This window comes from Chaetodon trifascialis, chromosome 19, assembly GCF_039877785.1.
Source record: "Chaetodon trifascialis isolate fChaTrf1 chromosome 19, fChaTrf1.hap1, whole genome shotgun sequence".
Classification (NCBI taxonomy): domain Eukaryota; kingdom Metazoa; phylum Chordata; class Actinopteri; order Chaetodontiformes; family Chaetodontidae; genus Chaetodon; species Chaetodon trifascialis.
In genome coordinates this window covers 14,726,936-14,746,498 of record NC_092074.1, presented here as the reverse complement: position 1 = coordinate 14,746,498, position 19,563 = coordinate 14,726,936, and the positions used below count along the sequence as shown (strand labels likewise).

The following is a 19,563-nucleotide window of genomic DNA, read 5'->3' as shown; positions in this document are numbered from 1 at the left end:
TCTGTCATCTCTCCTACCTATCTCACTGACTGCCTGTCGCTCTTTCTCTCCAGCTTATAATTGGATTTGAGTCTGGGATCGTGGTCCTGTGGGATCTGAAATCAAAGAAGGCTGACTATCGCTACACTTACGATGAGGTAGGCAAATCTCCCCTATTTCCTTTCTTCTCCAGCGGCTTTCAGTCATTCCTCCCACTTCTGATCTGCAGCGTATCTTTTAATACAGAAACTGGGGATTAAATTACATATTCATGAGTTGTGCATGTGCGTGTGTGAGTTTATTCCTAGAACAAACCTTGAATTTCAGACAGTTTAATACAGCTGACTCAGCCAGTGAGTTGAGAATACATATGCACATCACACATACACGTACTGTACTGTAGGTGATGTGTTTTATCTCAGTAGGACAGAGGGGGACAGGTTGGTCCTCATAGGAGCTCTCATGTGCCATTTAATGAAGATAAAGCTGAAGTTTGGTTTGCCATAGTTTTACAGCCAATTCTTACTGGATTCAGTAACTGGATTTCTGCTATTCAGCTACAAAGGTTGAAGATATTCATAAAAGTAATCCCTCAAAAGAAAAGACATCCTGGGAAATACACACATAAGACTGGAAACAGGTAGAAACCAAATCCGCCTGCCAGCGAATGTCTCTTTGGTCAGTGCCATGCTCACGACTGAAGAAAAGATGTTTTTCAGACGAGTGGTGCCGTTTACAAATGGGAACAGTTTGTGTCATGATTTAAACAGCAGTGCCATGTGTTCATGTCTCCAGAGTGTGGTTGCAGGGCTGCACCGGGATCATGCTTGCTTATTAGGGCTGTAAAAAAACACAAAAAAAACAGGACAACATTTTGTGTGAGGTCCACCCTTTTAAAGCATTTTAAAGCACTGAGTCATGTGGCTTCATCGGCTTCCCCTGAGGCAACAGTGTGTGTCTATAAATAAAAAGACACAACAGTAATAAAAAAGAGTGTCAGAGCTGCTTTCCTGTTTGTATGCAAACTGTTTTCTCCACTTATTTAGTTTTTATGATCTATTGTAGATATATACAGCCTGTGTCTTTTCTGGTGCAGGTTTTGTAATTGGTTAATGCATTTACTCTGTTTCGGCCCTGCAATCGGCTGGCGACCGGTTCAGGGTGTACCCCGCCTCTCGCCCATTGTAGCTGGGATAGGCTCCAGCCCCCCGCAACCCCGAAAGGGATAGGCGGTATAGATAATGGATGGATTTACTCTGTTTCTGCTTGGTCTGAGCGCAGTCTGACCTCCAGCAGTCAATGACCTGGAGTCTTACTGGGAACTGAGTATGACTATGAATAGATTTCATTCATAAAGTTGTCATTGAGGTTTAAGCCAACTGAATGGTTGTGGGCACACACACACACACACACACGCACGCACACAGTCAACATGTGGTCATACAGTGGTGTCCGGCATGTTTAGACACAGAGCCAAACCGGCTGTTGAAGACAATGAGATTATTGTAACGCTCATGCTGGTGCTCACCTCATTGGCAGTGCTGCGGTGCTATAAGCACGCTGAGATAACAAGAGTCACAGAGGACCACATAGACACAACAATGAGAGTGGATTTTCTATGTTCAGTATGCACGGATCTCCCTCTCTGTCTTTGCCTTTGCTCTGTCTCCCTCTCTCAGATAAGCTAATATCCTCCCACTGCTTCTAGGGTATTACAGTCTCTAGTATTGAATCTCCCAAGGGAGCCCGTCTCTTCTCTCCAAACCCCTACAGCTACACCTCTCCAGAGACTTGGGGTTGAGTGGGTGGGGGTTGGCGGGGGGTGCTCCTCATTTCGTTCGCGATGATTTCCACCGACGAAGTGAAAGAGCCTGCAACACAAGACACTTTCCTCTCTTGTGGAAAGTCTTATGGCGAAAACATCCAAATGGTTTAAAGTTAAATTCTGCCTTGTCCTCTGCTGAGCTGCATCTCCACTGAAACGTTGTTATGATTGCACCATGACTTTTCTCATACTGCTGTTGTGGACAGGGCTTTAGCAACGCTAATTAAACAGACTAAGAGCTAGAGCTGTTGGAAATGATCATACCTCAGCTTTGGGGTGGTGGAGGTGGGTGGAGTGGACAAAGTTAAGATGATCACTGTGTTGTGATAATCACTTAAGTAATCAGAATTACATAATAATCTGCAATAAAAGGATTTTTTTATTCACAATGACGAACATTTCTGCAACACCACATTTTCAAAAAACAAGGCAAACTCAATGCTGTAATTGGTTTTGCTGGTTTAATTGGGAATGATGATGGAGGCAGTGAAGGCTGAAATAAATGTCCAACATCAAGATGGTTGCAATGGAAACATGGCTCTAATTTGATTTCTATGTTTTGCATATCTTCTCTCATTTCTGCCGTTAAACATACATTTAACATCCATCGTAAGCCAATTATTACATTGTTTAGTTGATACGCATGCAAATGTCATCTGTTCATAGCGTCTGCAAACAATACTGGAGGGTGAAATAACTTTTTACAGCGATCTATATCCACCCTGCTGTGCGCTCCTCTTCCAGCTGCTTCCATTCAAACGCTATTTGCCTAGAAACTCGCTGCCAAGTATCAAAGTTGTCGACTGAAATGAACGAGGAAGCTTTTCCTCTTCTTCTCTTCAGCAGCAGAGGAAGCCAGCGGACCGTGCAGTGATGGATTCAGACTTTGGAAGATTTTTTTTTCAGTTTTTTCCTGAATGTTTAAACAAGTGAAAGGTAGTCTGGTCCAGGATTTCAAAGAGTGGAGATGAATAGTTTTTGTGAGCACAGCATCAGCAGGTTGGGTGCACATTAGGTACTGTATAATAACGAAATTGTTCTAATGAAGGCAGCTCTTAGCAGTTGCAGATGCTGAACTTAACCTGGCACCCAGACAGCAACAAAGTTTCCGGCAGAGTTTTAACAGACAGAAGAGGTGATAAAACTTTTGTTTCCACAGGCTGAAGAGCTGAGCGAGCACGCCTTTAAGCTGTGTCTTTCCGTGGATCGTGTATGATTAGCTGTGGATCAGCAGTATGGGTTTCCAGTGAGAGCTAGCCAGAGAGCATCCGTCACCCTGACCCTGCTCCGCTCAGCTCCGTCTGACTCAACACCTTGGTCTGAGTCCGGCCCTGCTGAATGTCTGATATCACAGCCAGCTCCAAGTTTCTGCATCCCCCCACCTCCTGTTTGTCTCCTGGCACCCATTCAGCGCTCGCTCAGTGGATGCATGGATGAATTTTTTATTTTTGTGTCACGCCTTCAAAAGGCCCATTATTCAACCTCACTAATTTATTCTGCAGGCTGCTTATACAAACAAGCCCAACTTCCCACCGTTTTTCACCGTTTATCACAGCTCAATCAGTAATGTCTGCTGTATTTCTCCTCCTGGTTTTAGTATTTCCCTGTTTCCTTTACTATTTACCTCTTTTTCTCTCTCTGTCAAATCATACAAAAGGGACCAGCCGTCCGAAAAGCCCAGTAACTGTTGCAGAAATTTTTTGGTTACTTCTGGTGTGACTGCGATAAACCAGCGTGCACAAATGCAGCCCAAAACCCCAAAAATGTTTGCTTTTGTTTACTTAGGGCCACAATTCTCGGAGCTATTATTGACAGCCTGCAATAACACAGTAAAAGTGTGAACTTATTCCCACAACCACTAAGCATTAATTGCTTCATTTCCAAGCAGTACAAAAAAACTGCTTTGGCTGTGGAGGAATTTGTGTTATTAACATATTTTAACACCAGAATTAATTCAATTAACAACTGTGTCTGAATGCTGGATTCGGGATCAGTCTGGTTTAAATTAAAATGAATGAAAATTAATTAAAAACTAGTAAAAAGTCACACTTTTTAAAACTAGTTCCCAATGGATGAGTTTGTGCATGTGGGATAATGCACATTCTTTTTGATGGACAGCTCGGTTGACTTTACTTGATTTGTCCTCGTGCTGTAAATCCCTCCCATCTGCTTGTCCAAGAAGATTAAAAGCAAATGCTGCAAATTATTGACAAACTCCATCTGACACAAGTCTGATTTCATTAGGAAGTATTTTCTTTCCCCCTAAGATCTGTTGAGAATACAGACAGATTACGCTACCGTTCAAAGCTGATGGGTCATTTGGCAAGTCTGGTGCAATATCCATTAGCGGATAGAATATAATTCTTTACGTGACGGTCAGTCTCTGTGGGCCTCTATCCATCAGGATCAACTGGGTGTTACTCTCCATGTTGTTAAAAACACAAAAGGTGATTCACACACTCAGACATTTATTGGTGAGTTTATGTTCCTAATGTGATTCCTAACAAATACTAAGATGGTGTTTTTAACCACGTCAGTCACTGAGTGGTCCACAGTGAAGTATCTCAACCATTAATGGGTGGAGTGGATGGTCTCTAGAGGTGCAGTCTCAACCTTTTACCACTTCTTCTTTTGCCCAGTGCAGAACATTCATCGACTGCTGCTGCCATTATGAAGTTGAATGAACATGAATAATAACATTCAACATATGTATTAATAGATTAGACTCTCATCTTCTCTGTCATTTAGGTAATAACAAATAATGCCGTTGCGATGCGTAGCAGAGTATACAGCTAAAACCATCGAAAAATATAAAGTTTGGCTGCCATCAAAGCAGTCCGGCTGTGCAGCAATGAAATTAATAAGAGTCTCCAGCCATGCTAGCAGCTCTGAAGCCAGCATGCTAACACGCTCACAGTGACAGTGTTATAAACCGAAGTTTTGATTGAAGCAAATTAAAATTTTGACCTGATGTTGGCGTTTGATGAAAAGTTAGAGGATCTCCAAAGCTATTACAATTCAGACTGGAGCCAATCCTCGGAAAACTTCATCACCAGGGTCTTACAATCTCAAGCTGTTTATTTGTAATTTAGGTGGATTTAAGAGTAAATGGTTTTCGTGATCCCGCTGACTTTTCATTTAGCACCCTCCAAAACTAAACACCAAAGTCTCTGTTGTACTTTGTGAGTAATAACAACATAGCATATTTTTCCTGCTCCAATCATTACCGATGATGGCGCATCATCTTTTTTAATATAGGAAAAGTCTTGATTGGTAAATAAAGGCTCACGGGGCCTTGTTTCTTTCCGGGTTTATGTAACAGCTGAAACACAAAAACAGAATGGATTTCACGTTCCAGTACAAGACGGGATTGCTCTGTGGAAATCACTGTTGACACGCTTGCCCCCAAATGCTTGTTTTTTAGATTAAGCCTTTTTTGGTTGAATGTTTTTCTTCTTGAGCTGAATTACCGACGCTGTGAGAGCCCCTGTGCGTGTGTGTGTGTGTGTGTGTGTGTGTGTGTGCGCAGCACTTGAGGACTAAGCTGTCTTCATGTCCCAGTGTGACACAACACTGGCAGAAGCTATTCTACTTAGGGCTGTGATATGCATATTTATGGCTATGTCTAGTTTCCTCCACCAATCTCAATTTGTTTGTTTGTTTTCGTCTTTGCTCCGAATTAGTGTGTGTGTGTGTGTGTTTGTCTATGTGTAGGGACACACTTCGCTCATGTGTGTTTGCGTGTGTGTGTGTGACTCTAATAAGTGTTGACTGAATTCCCTCATCCCCCACAGACCAATCTGTGAAAACTGACCTAATGTAATAAATCATGAAATTAGTCTTTTTAATTGGTATTGTTTGATATGATGGGTACCATGTGTTTCAATTACCCTTCTCATTTTCCAATTAAGCCCAGTGCATTGTTCCCTATTGGGACTGTCAGAGCAAACAATGCGCTGACAGATTTGTAGAATTCAGTCCGTTGCTGTCAACGCATCTCTGAACGGGCGAATGGGGGTTTTTTTTCTCATATAATTGTGATAAGCTTTAGCCTTTAGTATCTTCTTCAATGTCTGCGGATCACATCCTTTTTCTGAGCTGCAGTCAGCATAAAGAAAATGATCTTAGACCCTCCTCCACTGGTATCTGACCTCATTAATGTCTCATCTTTATTAAAGCTCCTGTCATCTATGCACAAATATAATAAGAACAAGACGTATCAGTCACTCCTGATGCCAACATCAGGTCCCAGATCCCTAAGAATATGCTATGCTATGTCTAATTATATGTATGGCTTATACAGTATAGGGTAATTCACTTTAGTTCCAGACCGTGGGATTTCACAGAATTGGAAATAAGTTCACACTGCATTCAGCACACCTGCTAGAACTACATCCACGCCACCTGGCACTGCACACCGGTGAATCACTTCTGGCAGCAAATCATTGACAAACTGCATCCCACCGTCTCTGTCACTTCAGGACTCACATCCGCTGTCAGCTTAGATAAGACACCTAAGCCATTACTCATTGTGGCTCTAATTATGTCCAAAAAACAATCTTCACCAACAGGAAATCAGGTAGCTCCATAACCACAGATCACTTGAAGCAAACCATTGTAAGTTTCAGAACTTTATTCGTCTGTATTTGTGTGTCTTTGTGGGAGTGAGAGGGAGTGAGTCATCACCTGCGTAACGAGATAATGCGAGGCTTTGTGTCTGTGCGGCATGATGTCACATCACCATGGCTCTGTCTCATCAGGCTCTCGGTGACCTGGAGGAAATCCTGTTGCAAAAAACAGGATAATGAGACCTTTGAAAATTCTCAAGGCTGTGCTTCCAAAAACACCCACCTTGGGAGCAAATCGAGTTCTCCACGGAGTCATTTTATTGGTTCAGCACTCTCGCCTCTCAGCGAGAAGGCTCTGGATTCAAACCTTTCTGTGTGGACCTTGTTTTTTTCATGTCTGCGTGGGTTTCCTCTGGGTGCTCCAGTTTCCTCTCTCAGCCTGCATGTCTGTGGACTAATTGGCTGCTCTAAATTGCCAGAAGGTGCAAATATGAGGGTTGTTTGTGTCTGTCAGCCCTGTGATGAACTGGCGACCTGTCCAGGGTGCGCCCCGCCTCTCGCCCTCCTTGTCAGCTGGGATTGGCTCCAGCCCCTCACGCCCTGCAAAGGAGAAGCAGTTATAGATAATGGATGGATGGATGGATGGATGGACAATTTACTCTGGGACAGATACAATTACATTTGTTGTGTTGTCACATGAGCATGATCAGACATTGGTGCCCCACGCCGTCTCATTTTTCTCAGTTTTTTTCTGAAAAACCTGCCACATTCTGCGAGCCTGACACGCAGCACCGCTTATGATTAATGACACACCAAAGGCAAAATTGATATACAGCTAAATAAATAGCAGCTTCAATTGGAAGAGATTGACCTAACCTGCCCGTGTGCTCACATCGGCATTGACAGGGAGGTAATCATTCATTTCAGATGAGCGATGTGAGACAAGGGGCAGCGTTTGGGAGACAAGGCGACAAGGAAAAGCGGCGGCAAGTTCACACTCAAGCGGCAAGTGGAGCTTTAGCAAGAATCTGCAAAATATCCAACAGTGCAAGGCGGAAAGAATACTGAAGCAGTCAAGCAGACTTTTCAGAAAAGGCTGCACTTAATGCTAACCGTCGTGTCAGAGAATATGTCCAAAAGAGTATTTTCCCTGACGAGGCACTGGGCTCGTGGTGGGACATTACTGATGCTGCAGATGTTCTGGTAAGAACATGCCCCTGGGTGATCCATGTGGCGAGCCTTGTAAAACTGCTTTGGAAGCTGTTATGAGCTTCACACAGATTTGGTGCACATCATCATATTTAACTTAATGTCAAAATGCTTGCTGGGTTTAATTATGAGCCATGAAAAGGGCATCAATAAGCAAGGTTGCCCTTTACTGGCGTGCTTTGGTCATGATGTGTTTGTCTTTCCAATGATTGCTTGTCAGTAGATAAATCATTGTGAGTCAGGCTTACGGCTGCGACAGGGCTGTTTAGATGACGGGGAAGATGAGAGGACGGAGAGGGCGCCGTCTCTCAAACTCTTCCTCGCAATTGCTTATTCTTTGTACCTATTAGCTTGTCTCTGTGCCAATTTCTCCATTTGGTTCTTTGCTTTTTCTCCCCTCTGCCTTTGTCTCGATTTTGAAGGACTAACTCCTCAACTTCCCACCTTATAGCATCAGTTGCTTTTCCTCTAAATAATATAGATATTACCATGATGATTACTTTTTCCTCTTGTAGAACAGTTGTTATTTCTTAAATTTACATACTAATTACATGCTAATTTGACCTTGAATCAAAATAAGTGTCTTCAATCCATGTCTCCAAATGACACCAGATGAACCTGAATGCACCACATCAACTGTTATATTAAATGTTAAAGTTTTTTTTTCTTCATCCAGGGAGTTTTTGTCTTTATGAAGTAGAATTCTTAAATTTATAACCCTGCTAATAAAACCTTCCTTCCGGCATTCCTGAATAAAATGACCAATCCTGTTCCTGCTTTTCTCCGCATTCAGCAAATTGGTCCCATAAAAGCTTCCTCTAATAAATGCATTCATGCCACAGGAAATGCTGTGAAGTCAGGGGCCGGTCTCTTTTATCTCGCTTTCACCATCTGCTCAAGAGTATGTAATGCGGAGTCACATATGAGCATTGTACTGTGTGCCGTATGGCTGTGGCAATGCAACGCACTTACTAATGTAAGGGAGATGGTGGCACATGATGTTTTATCCTGCTGAACCACTGCCCCCCCCCCCCCGCTTCCTCCCTGTCGTTTCCTAGGCGATCCACTCAGTTGCTTGGCATCACGAGGGCAAGCAGTTCATTTGCAGTCACTCAGATGGGACTCTGACCATATGGAACGTCAGAGGCCAGGGCAAGCCCATACAGACAATCACCCCACACGGTAAGCAGGTGGAAATGCACACAAAACAAACACCCCCCCCCCCCGGTGGCTGTGTCAGAGTCACTCCCGAATTCACTCATTTACTGCTCACCATTTCATAGGTGCTCACATTGTGGGAATTCTGGGGTGGGCTGCTGTCTGTGGAGGGTAAAGTTCACACTCATAGTGCATTGCAAAGTAAATGGGGGGTGATTTGGTGGGCTTACTTTAAAACGCTCAGTTGGTCCTCCCATCAAAGATAAACTGGTTTTCTTAGTAAAGTTAGGAGACTCTTATAAATTAGTCAGGACTCGCACGACAGGTTGCAAGATAAATCTAAGGGGTTGCGAAATGATTACTTGGGTAGGAAATAAACATTTGGCCAGAAAGAAACCTTTCTTTGAAAGAAAAAGTCTACTTTTTGTGAAATATTAAATGGTTTTTCCTCTGCAGGCTATGAAACTTTAAATGAAACAGTCTGAGACAAGAAAATCACTCGCCAATTGAACAGCTCGCAATTTATAGACAAATGCTCTGTGATGAGGGATTGCAGAGCATTTGTCTCAAATGAAAAGGGATGGAAACCTCAGGTCCATGTAAAATAAACTGATTCTTCTTACCATATACAAAGACAACACTACTGCAACCATTTCTGTAGGTTATTACACTAAGAAAGCCACTGATTCAAGAAAGCACAAGTTCTGCAATACATACTAGCATTTCCTTCAGCCACCTGTCAGTCACATGACCCGCTCTACACTCACTGAAACCATCCCTCAAGAGCCTCAGTACACCTGGCTCCCTCGTCCATTCCACATTGCAGGATTATTGTCAGTTCAATTATGCCCGGCCTCTGTTTGCTTTACTTTGTGTCTGCACACATGTACTTCAGTGCTGGCGCTCTGTTTATTTCCTGCAGAAAAGCAAGTCTGCTCTTTTGAAGATGCGTTTTAATCCACACTCCTCTTCCTCCCCTCACACCTACTCACCCCACAGAGCACTTTGACAGCTCCCCCAGACGCAGGGCCGAGGAAGAAATAGACGGTGTGTGAGAGAGCATGAGAGTCAGGAAGAGGAACAAAGAATGAAATGAAAAGGAAAACTTCTAACCAGTTTCTCAAGCTGGTTTTGTGTGTAGGGATTTCACCACACAGGGTTTTTAATTAGCTGTTACTCCTACTGCTGCATACGTAATTAGGTTGGTATTTAATGGGCAATTATGCAAATTCCTTTGACGGGTTTAAGTAAGGCTTATAAGTCCGTCTTTAATTGTCTTTTTAGATATCTGTTATTTAGATGGCGTTATTAAAAGTAGTCCTTTATTATACAGACCTGCCTTGCATAACCTGCCTTAGGGCTCACTCTGCCTCTCCAGTAAGAGTTCAGATATGTTCAGCCGCTTATTGTGCATTCTGATAAGAAGAGAATATGCACAGGTATGCACACGAATGCTGGATGTGCAGATTTCCTTCCTCCCTTCAGGTTTGAACGGGTGGGTTCTGTAAATCGTCCATGATCGTCACACCTTCATTTCATGTCCCTGCCCCTGCATTTGTCTATCTCCTCTCTGATGAATAGTCTTTTGTTATTGTCTGGCAACTGTTCAAAGCGGCATTTTAAGTGCAGCTTCTGGGAAAAAAAAAAAAAAAGAAGAGAGAGAGAGATGACAGCAGAAACAAGGCGAGAGGAGGGGAAAAGGGATGATCTGCCAAACTGAAGTATCTTCTGTTTGTTCTATTTTAGGAAAACAGCCCAAGGACGGGAAGAAGCCAGAGCCTTGTAAACCCATTCTCAAAGTGGAGTACAAAACCACCAGAAATGGGTAGGTCCCTCTCTCCTCCCTCCCCCCTCTCACACACAAACACTCACACACATGCGCACATGATTGGGCATGAATATGCTTAATTAGACACAGTTAAGGCAAAAGGCACATCAAGGTTGTTTACAGGTATTAAAAGCTGTTGCCAAGGCAATATGAGCAAAAGATGTGTCCACGTAGTTATGCGTCGTCTTGCGTCAATCCAGCCGGGCCAACGATTTCTCTGTGACAGGCTTTTCCCTCTCGCCGTTAGGTTGTTACTATGGAAGGTATTGTACAATCTAAGGTGTTCATTGGTGGCTCATGTACACGTTGGAGTATTTCTCCAAAGCTGTGTGTAGTCACTGCAGTAAAAAGCTCTTTTAAATTGTACATTTTTTTTTAAAGCAAAACATGAAACAGTTCAATATTGAATCCTGTGCTTCTGTGTGTGTTCCAGGGAACCCTTCATAATCCTGTCTGGTGGTCTGTCCTACGACACGGTGGGCCGGCGGCCTTGTTTGACGGTAATGCATGGGAAGAGTACTGCTGTGCTGGAGATGGACTATCCCATAGTCGACTTCCTCACACTCTGTGAGACACCATACCCTAACGGTAAGTTTGGGATATGCTCATATGGTATGTGCATGTCGTAGCAGTATATTTGTATGGAAATCATCATCTTATCCTCCTTTTGTCAATGCATTAGACTCACACACGCAATCGCACACACCTTTCTGTTTTTTAATTACGTCAGATTGCTTGCCCCTGTGTTAGTATGTTTCTGTAAGAAATATGAAATTTCCCAAGGGGATGGATGCTATTCCAGTTTCATTATCTGGCACACGGAATATTACATTTTCATTTCATCTCTTTGTACACAATAGCCTTCCATCTAAATTAAATTATTATATTTTCTGTATTGAGGAGTCAACAGCTCAAACAAGCGAGGGTGGAGCTGAATGTTATGGGATCCTGCATGTATGCAATCCACTATGTAAACTCTGCTGCAGCGTTATCTGGCACATACAGCCAAGGATTAGTGGGTTACATAACAATGGTGACTGGATTTTGTTACTGGCAACCTGATGTCACCACCCGCTGATTTCATCTGGTAATGGACATTACTGGGTCTTTGGATTACACCATGCATGTCTGTCTACGTGTGCCTGCTTAAACCAGCGTTGGTGGTTTGATAATCCGTGATGATGTGACGGCAGATGATGCAATGTGATGCACACCAGTGTGTTTGAAAGGGAAAGCAAATGGCAGACTTGTTCTAGTTTAGGTGCAGGTTGCAGCTTGATTGAGCATCTGCTGAGAAAGGCAAAGAGATGAAAACTAGAAACATCATTAAACTTGTTGTTTTTCCTGATGTAACTTAAGCCAAATTTGCCTTTATCGTGGAGGGCTGATTGCCATGTTTGTAATTACTCCGTATCTTTAGGTAAATCAGCAGGGAAAGTGGGCATGATTAGTCATTATTCTCATCTCCCAAATGCCGAAAGTGACAGTTAACGTCCGGCAATCTAAAGCCGTGTGACGATTCACAGCAGAATGTGAATCACTTGTAGACTAGCGCCAGGGAAGTAAAATGAGAAGGACAGTGAGAGATGTAGTGACAACAGCTGTCAAAGTGTTTCAGCCTTGGTGTACTCTGACAGCCTCAGACCCGCTGCTCTGCACAACAGATTGTTCTCTGAACACCAGTTTGCATGCACACACACACGCTTGTGGATAGAGCGTACATATCTGAATGGTCTGTGTGTGGTAGGGCTGAAAAACTCATCAAAATATTATTGAATTCGCAATATGGCCAAGTGCAATATCCAAGTCGCAGTTGCTGCAATTTTTTGATAAGGCAAAATGTGTCCATACCATTATAAATGAGGCATTGTGGTGCTGCAGAGATGCCCCGGCCTACAAGTCATATTCCACTGATGGAAGTGAACATGCTTGTTTGTCACAGACTTTAAAAAAAATCTTGTTTTTTTTAAGTGAAAATTAAATGTAAAAATGACAGTTCCCAAGAAAATGTGAATTTTCTTTATATTCCGTCGCTGTAAGACTGTGACTAGAATCAGAGATGTGTACGGCAGGATGTTCTGTACTAGTTCCAGTGACGCTGTTAGAAGTAATGAATATCTGTTGATGGGACCAGTGCGTTCATTCAGTACAAAAGTTTAAAATATATTTATCAAGGTTGAATAATTTCTGCTCCTAAATCAGACGGATACAAATATGTAACCAGGAGAATATCCCCCACAGTTATAAATCACATAGATTAATAAATATTAAGCGTTAAGTGTTCTTGCCCTCACATCTTCAGGGCACAGATATGATAATAATGTTCGCCATATAAAGTCTGAGGAATTCTTCCCCTGTGGTTTGTAGATTTCAGAGGAGTCCTCTCTCGAGGAATTACAAGACTACTTAAAGTGCGGCGTGATGAATGACTTGTCTTGCTGTTGCACTGTGCAGATTTTCAGGAACCTTATGCTGTGGTGGTCCTTCTAGAAAAGGATTTAGTGGTGATCGATCTTGCACAAAATGGGTGAGTCTGACTGTCATCCTGGTTTCTTTTGTTTCTGAAATGTGGGCTAAAATGTCACCGCTGACCTATTAGTGCTTGTTATCTTTGATATATATCGCCTCTTCTTCATATCATGATACAGCTTACTGTCATAACTCTCATTCTTTGGTTTGAATGCATACTGTACTGAATGAGATGAATGTGCTGATACTGTGCAGACAGACTAATTCCATTCACTGTGACTTTGTTAACAGTTACCCCATATTCGAGAACCCCTATCCTCTGACTATCCACGAGTCTCCTGTGACCTGCTGCGAGTACTTTGCCGACTGCCCTGTGGACCTCATACCTGCACTTTACTCTGTTGGCTCGCGGCAGAAACGACAGGGCTACAGCAAAAAGGTACCGTATGAGAGGGTTTTATGTTGGAACAATAGGTTGGAAGCAAGGCAGACACAAGACATAAGGTGTATTTTAAGTAAAGGGTGGGGAAAAATTTAAATTCCTGCTAAGGCCGGTAATTTGGTTGTAATTATAGGAATTATAAGACTTTATTTGAAAGAAAAGCATCATTTAAATATAATGCATTATTAATTTATTCTAGAATTGCTATTGAAGTTTTCTGTAGACAGATTTTACTCATCAACTGACCTGCTGTGCACAGACTAAAAGATTCTCAAAGCAATTAAATTAAAATTCTTTCTAGAAAGTGTACAAATTCAACAGCATTGCTAGTTTTAGCAAATATTTCAAAGACTTCAGTTTCAGCTGTTTTTGGTTTAATTCGCAAATGTTAGCATGCGATCAGGCGAGAGTAAGATGGCGAACCTGGCTAAACCTCAGCATGTGTGAGCATATTAGCATGCTGTTAGCATTTCGATCATAGTAGCATTGTGCCTCGGTGCAGATTTGCAGAGCTGCTAGCGTGGTCGCGTTTTGTCTTGTTCCCATACTTACTACCAAATTATATAAATAACTGGGAAACTTCCTCAGAGATGATAAGGAAATGTTGCTACATAAATTGCAAACTGCTCCTTATTGTCAGTGATTGCACCTGTTTAAGGGCCGTTTTTAAGCAGACAAGTTTTACTTTGGAAATAAAATAAATTACCACCACTCCATCACAAAATAACTCTTTGAACACACCTCCCATCGTAGATTAATGATGTAAAACAATGTAATAGTATCCCGAGGGTAGAATTTCCCTTCATGTCATTCTGGATAGCAGTGTCATAAAAGACCTAAATGTCTAAATTAGAAATGCAAATGTTCCACACTTCACCCTCTAACCATCAGGCCATTCTCCAAGAACAAGGTTACTGGATAAAGGACGCATTAATACATACTTATGCATACCTTTGCTACAACCTGCATGCAGTGGGAGTTAATTTGTATTAGTGGTGCTTAAGTATATTTTTCAATGTTTCTGTGAAACTAAATGGACTATATAATAGTGTCATATTAACGATCTTCTGCTCTCTTTGTACACCTCCTCTCTCGTCTCATTCTCATCCCTGTATCATCTAAGACAGACCCCCTGCTCTTTCAGCCATTATGTACGCCTATGTTCTTTTCCCCGTCGCCTTGTTCTAGCTTTCTGTCGGAAATGTCAGCATGTACTGACCCAAACTGGCTGCCTAGTTGCTCCATTTTTTAAATTTTTTTTTTAAGCAAAGGCCTGGCTGAGCTGCGGGAGGGCATTCTCACATAAAGATCACCATGAGTCATCCCGGTGACCTTTGTGTGTGTCAACGTGTTCAAAGCCAAACCCCCCACCGACACACACAAACACTCTCAGATGGACACGCACGCTCATTGAGGTGCATAATGTATGATTGCAAGACATGCTGCGGGACATGCACAAATGATCCCTGCCTGTTTTGTACGGTTTCATCATGTCGTCTGTTCGTAAAATCAGTCTTTCTATTGACGTGCTGTTTATTGTCGCTCTTCTTCTACGTGTGCTCCCTGTTTCACTCTGATGTTCTGTGTGTTGTCTCTTGTCTATCCAGGAATGGCCTATTAGTGGTGGAAACTGGGGTCAAGGCACACAAAGCTACCCAGAGATCATCATCACTGGGTAAGACGATACTGATTTCATTAGCATTATCATTATCGTCTCGCTCTGACTCAATTACTTCCACCTCTCCTGCTCTGCCAGGTCAGCACAGCAAAGCAGCTTGTCTCAAGACATTTACCGTAGGTCTTTATATGTTCTAATCATGTGCACTTTGCTCCATTTTGGTGTTTATTATCCCACGCTAAACTGTCAACAAGGCGAGAAGGGGCGTTTTTAGCAGAGCACACACACTGAAGAAGTGACATTGAGATATGGGTTTGGCAGTTGGAGGCTCTCGCTCTGCTCCTTCCTCCCTCTCTCCTCACCCCTACATGCCGTATTACTATTCTGTCCAGGTCTCTCTTTCTTAGAGTGCCACAGCCTGCAAAATACTTCTCTCCCAATTCACTCAGCTGAATTGGCAACAAAATAATGAGGAGTGAGGGAAAAATGGTAAGCAAAATACATGTCCAAATACAAGACAGCGCCCTGTTCTGTGACACTAAATGGAGAAACTGTCATATTTATCACCTGCTAATGACTAAACCTGTGCACACACACTATGCACATATTCAATTAATTTTTGAACAGTTCTCAATGTGTGGGCGTCATTATACAGCTATAACAGCCTCCACTCGAGGGAAGGCTTTCCACAAGATTTTGAGAACGTGGCTGCAGGGATTTGCTCCCACTCAGCCGCAAGCCCTTTAGTGAGGTCGGCCACCGATGGTGGGCGATAAAGCTGGGCTCGCAGTCGGTGTTCCAACTCAGGTGTCTGATGGGGCTGAGGTCAGGGCCAGTCAAGCTCTTCTGCACCATACCAAGCCATTTATTCATAGCCCTCGCTTTGTGCACGGAGGCATCATCGTGTTGAAGCAGGAAAGGATGTCCTCCAAACTTTGGCTTGGAAGCACATTAAGTGTCACTGTGTGCCATAGTGATCTCCCATGATCGGAGGTAAGGGGCCCAGATAAAACCATGAAAAACAGCCCCAGAACAAAAGCACAAAATAGTGTTTGGACAGGGATGTCCAGATACTTTTGGCTATATAGAATACATACCGGTTACCCCCTGGTTAAACAATCTTAACTGAAGATGTGAAATCATGAGGAATACTTCTGAAGGAGAGATGTATGCGATTCATTTTGGACAATTCGTTTTTTTGGTTAATTTGTAGTGATTATGAGGTTGTGTTTCACAACAGAGAAGTTATCCAATAGGTGTCTTCAGTTGATATTCCAGAGATGTTTTAATGTTGCCAATTATGCGACCTGATTTGTTTCGATCAGACTGGGATTCAAAGTGACGACTCATATCTTTCTCTTTTTCTGCCTCTCTTCAATTCCCAGGCACGCTGATGGAACTGTGAAGTTCTGGGATGCCTCTGCAAGTGAGTTCCCTCGACGGCCGAGCTTTGTTTACGCCTCGCATAATTCTCTACTTTTTGCAAGTTTTCTAAGCAACAGCGGACAACGCAGGGGCATTTTGAACTTCAGATGAAGTTCTGATCCTTTCTCTTTTCTCCTTTTTTTCTTAGTAATGCTCCAGGTGCTCTATAAGCTCAAAACAGCCAAGGTGTTTGACAGAAACCGGTCCAAGGAAGACAAGGGTAGCACCGAGGTGTCAGATGAAGACCCCTTTGCTATTCAGATCATGGCCTGGTGCCCCGAGAGCCGGATGCTGTGTGTGGCCGGGGTGTCAGCCAATGTTATCATCTACCGCTTCAGCAAGCTGGAAGTAACTACAGAGGTGGTGCAGGTGGGTAATGGTTTGTAATCTGGGTTAAATGCTTATTTTTCCGTACAATAAAAGGGAAAATGTGTGTTTTCATGGGCACAAATAAGGGACATGATGTCACTCTGTAGCTCTCTGTCAAGAAAATATTTAGCTTGTTATTATTTGCCCTCAGCACTCACTTTCCCTCCTGTTTTAAGATGTCGGGACATATGCACAAACACACGCATGCACTCTGAGATATGCCTAGTCAAAGGCAGTATGGTTGCCATGCCAACAGACAGAGCAGTGAACAAGCAAAGCTAGACTGTCATTATAATCTGCCTTGATAGCGACGTAAGTGCTTATGGGGGTGTGAGGGGAGCCAGTGTTTAACGGCATAAAGAGAAATGCTGTTTAATCTCTGTATGCATGCTCACAGCGGCCATACATCCAGCGTGTGTCTGTGTGTGTGTCCGTGTGTGTGTGTGTGTGTGTGTGTGCGTGTGCTCTCTGCCATTGGTCACCGAAGCAGCGGAGTGTTAAATTGGTAACTAGCAACATGCTTCTGTGTTTATAATTCTGGCAACATTTGTCTTGCTAAGCAGCCATTGCTGTGCTGTTGTTGCTGTAGACTTGCTCCAGACAAACATCGCTTGTCAATCAAAGTACTGTATGTGGGAGGCACTGCGATGTGTTTTTCCTTTCAGGTCTGTAAAATGAATTTTAATGAGTTTTTGCTGGTGCCCTTTATGTGTTTGGCAGTGTTTGTTCTAACCATCCAATTCTTTTCTTCTTCCAGAGGAGCAAGGCTTACAGCAGAAAGTTTTCATGAATCTGGAGAGTTCAAGTGCCTTGCTTAAAGGGCCAGCGTGCAGGATTTAGTGGCATCGAAATTGCAGCTAATACCCCTCCCCTTCCAAGCATGTAGGAGAACTTGCAGTGGCCACTGAAAATTAGAAAAACCTGAAAGGCCTTCTCTGGAGCCAGTGTTTGGTTTGTCCACTCTGGGCTACTGTAGAAACATGGAGGTGCAACATGTTAGACTACATTAAAAAGCTCCAGCTGCAGATATAAAGAGCTCATTCTAAACTAATGAAAACATAATTCTTATTTTCAGGTGATCATACACTAATGAAAACATAATTCAGGCTATTATATTTCTGCCAGTAGATCCCTAAATCCTCCACACTGGACCTTTAAGGCACCTTGCAGTGGGAGACTGATTTGAATCAGCCACTTTCCTGTTAGAAGCTTTTTTCTGTGGGCGACTGACAGTGAGCACTGATGCATGTGTCAGAGAGATTTCAGGCACTTTTTCCTGCGCCACTAGAGGATGACGTGATGTGGATCAGGACTATATATGCAGTTGCGGCAAGGTGTAATTAGGAGAGCAGCCTCCCTTTGTGCAAGGTCAAACACCTGATGTGACCTTGCAGAAATGAAGGTAGGGGAGGACAGACACAGGTGGGAGTGAGAATTTGAAGAAGGCCACTGATCGCTCTTCACTCCCACATGTCAGTGGGGCTAATGAGACTGACAGAATGCAAAAGAGAGGCGCTTATGCACATTGTGTGTGTGTATGTGTGTGCGTGTGCGTGCACGAAGGCGGAGGTTGCAAAGAAGTAGCCTGAAGGAGGACTTAGAAGGAATGGAATATTTCAGTATTGGAGGACCTCTGTGACTCTGTCTGCCTACACACACACACACACACACACACACACACACACACACGCACACACATCAAACACATCTCTATTTTCAAAGTGACTCTATAAAAGTGGATGGATGTCATTCACAGTCATATAACTATTCCCATCCTCAGGAGAATTCATGAAGAATTGTTGTTTACAAGAGTTTTGTGCCTTTTTCATGATTTACATAATGTTTCATACATCTGCTAATATCTTCTGTGTGTGTGCGTGTTTGTGTGCGCGCTCTCTCATACAGTTACTAGAGGTGCGAATGCAGTACGAGCTGAATGACATAGAGTCTCCAGACGGGGGTGGAGGGGGAGAACAGACTTCGGCGCATCCCACCCCCGGTGCCTCCCCTCAGACAAGCGGCCCACCTTCACACCCCTCCACCAGCAGCAACAACTCTGACGGAGGCAACATTCCCTGCCTGAAGTATGAAACGCACACACACACACATGCACACACATACAGAAGCACTTACATAAACTCTCAGCAGCACCAGGAGCGCTTGCACACATTATCATACACACAAGAGTCTTGCCTTTTGCCTCAAGCACTCTTGCACAGACTTAGTCAGCGCCTCAAGCATTCTCTGCCACAGCCTCCCCATCATCCCCTCGTAGCCACTCATGCCAGACCCTCACCACTCAACTGTTTCAGAACCGCAGCTGCACCACTTGCCGTTCTCTTTCTGAAACCTCTTTTTTTTTCTTCTTCTTCTTTTTGCTCCTCTCTGTTTCTCTCGCTGCCTCCTTCTCTCCAGAGTGCGCAGTACTCCTCTGAAGCAGTCCCCTGGTTACCAGGTAGATTTGGTGGTCCAGTTAGTGTGGGTGAGTGGAGAGCCTCCTCAGCAGATCACAAGTCTGGCGCTCAATTCCTCCTACGGCCTGTAAGTACACAGACAGCAACATCTTAGTCATGAAGTAGAAGTCTTTTCTGAAAAGTTCCCTCTGCTTTTGTTCTGTAAACAGATCCTTCAACTGACTAAAATCTATAAAGAGGAAATATGCAGAGTGGACAT

General features: G+C 43.3%; 1 protein-coding gene across 3 annotated transcripts in view; it reads left to right on the top strand.

The window, feature by feature from the left end:
• The window catches only part of stxbp5a (syntaxin binding protein 5a (tomosyn)), an 84,736-nt gene that overhangs the window by 52,359 nt on the left and 12,814 nt on the right, over positions 1-19,563 (top strand). For all 3 annotated transcript variants that reach the window (XM_070986907.1, XM_070986908.1, XM_070986909.1), the window contains 11 exons: positions 54-137; positions 8,640-8,763; positions 10,486-10,564; positions 11,001-11,155; positions 13,022-13,094; positions 13,328-13,475; positions 15,086-15,153; positions 16,482-16,522; positions 16,670-16,890; positions 18,796-18,974; positions 19,306-19,431. In XM_070986907.1, the coding sequence (XP_070843008.1) occupies positions 54-137; positions 8,640-8,763; positions 10,486-10,564; positions 11,001-11,155; positions 13,022-13,094; positions 13,328-13,475; positions 15,086-15,153; positions 16,482-16,522; positions 16,670-16,890; positions 18,796-18,974; positions 19,306-19,431 (1,298 nt within the window). The remainder of the gene's footprint in view (positions 1-53; positions 138-8,639; positions 8,764-10,485; positions 10,565-11,000; positions 11,156-13,021; positions 13,095-13,327; positions 13,476-15,085; positions 15,154-16,481; positions 16,523-16,669; positions 16,891-18,795; positions 18,975-19,305; positions 19,432-19,563) is intronic.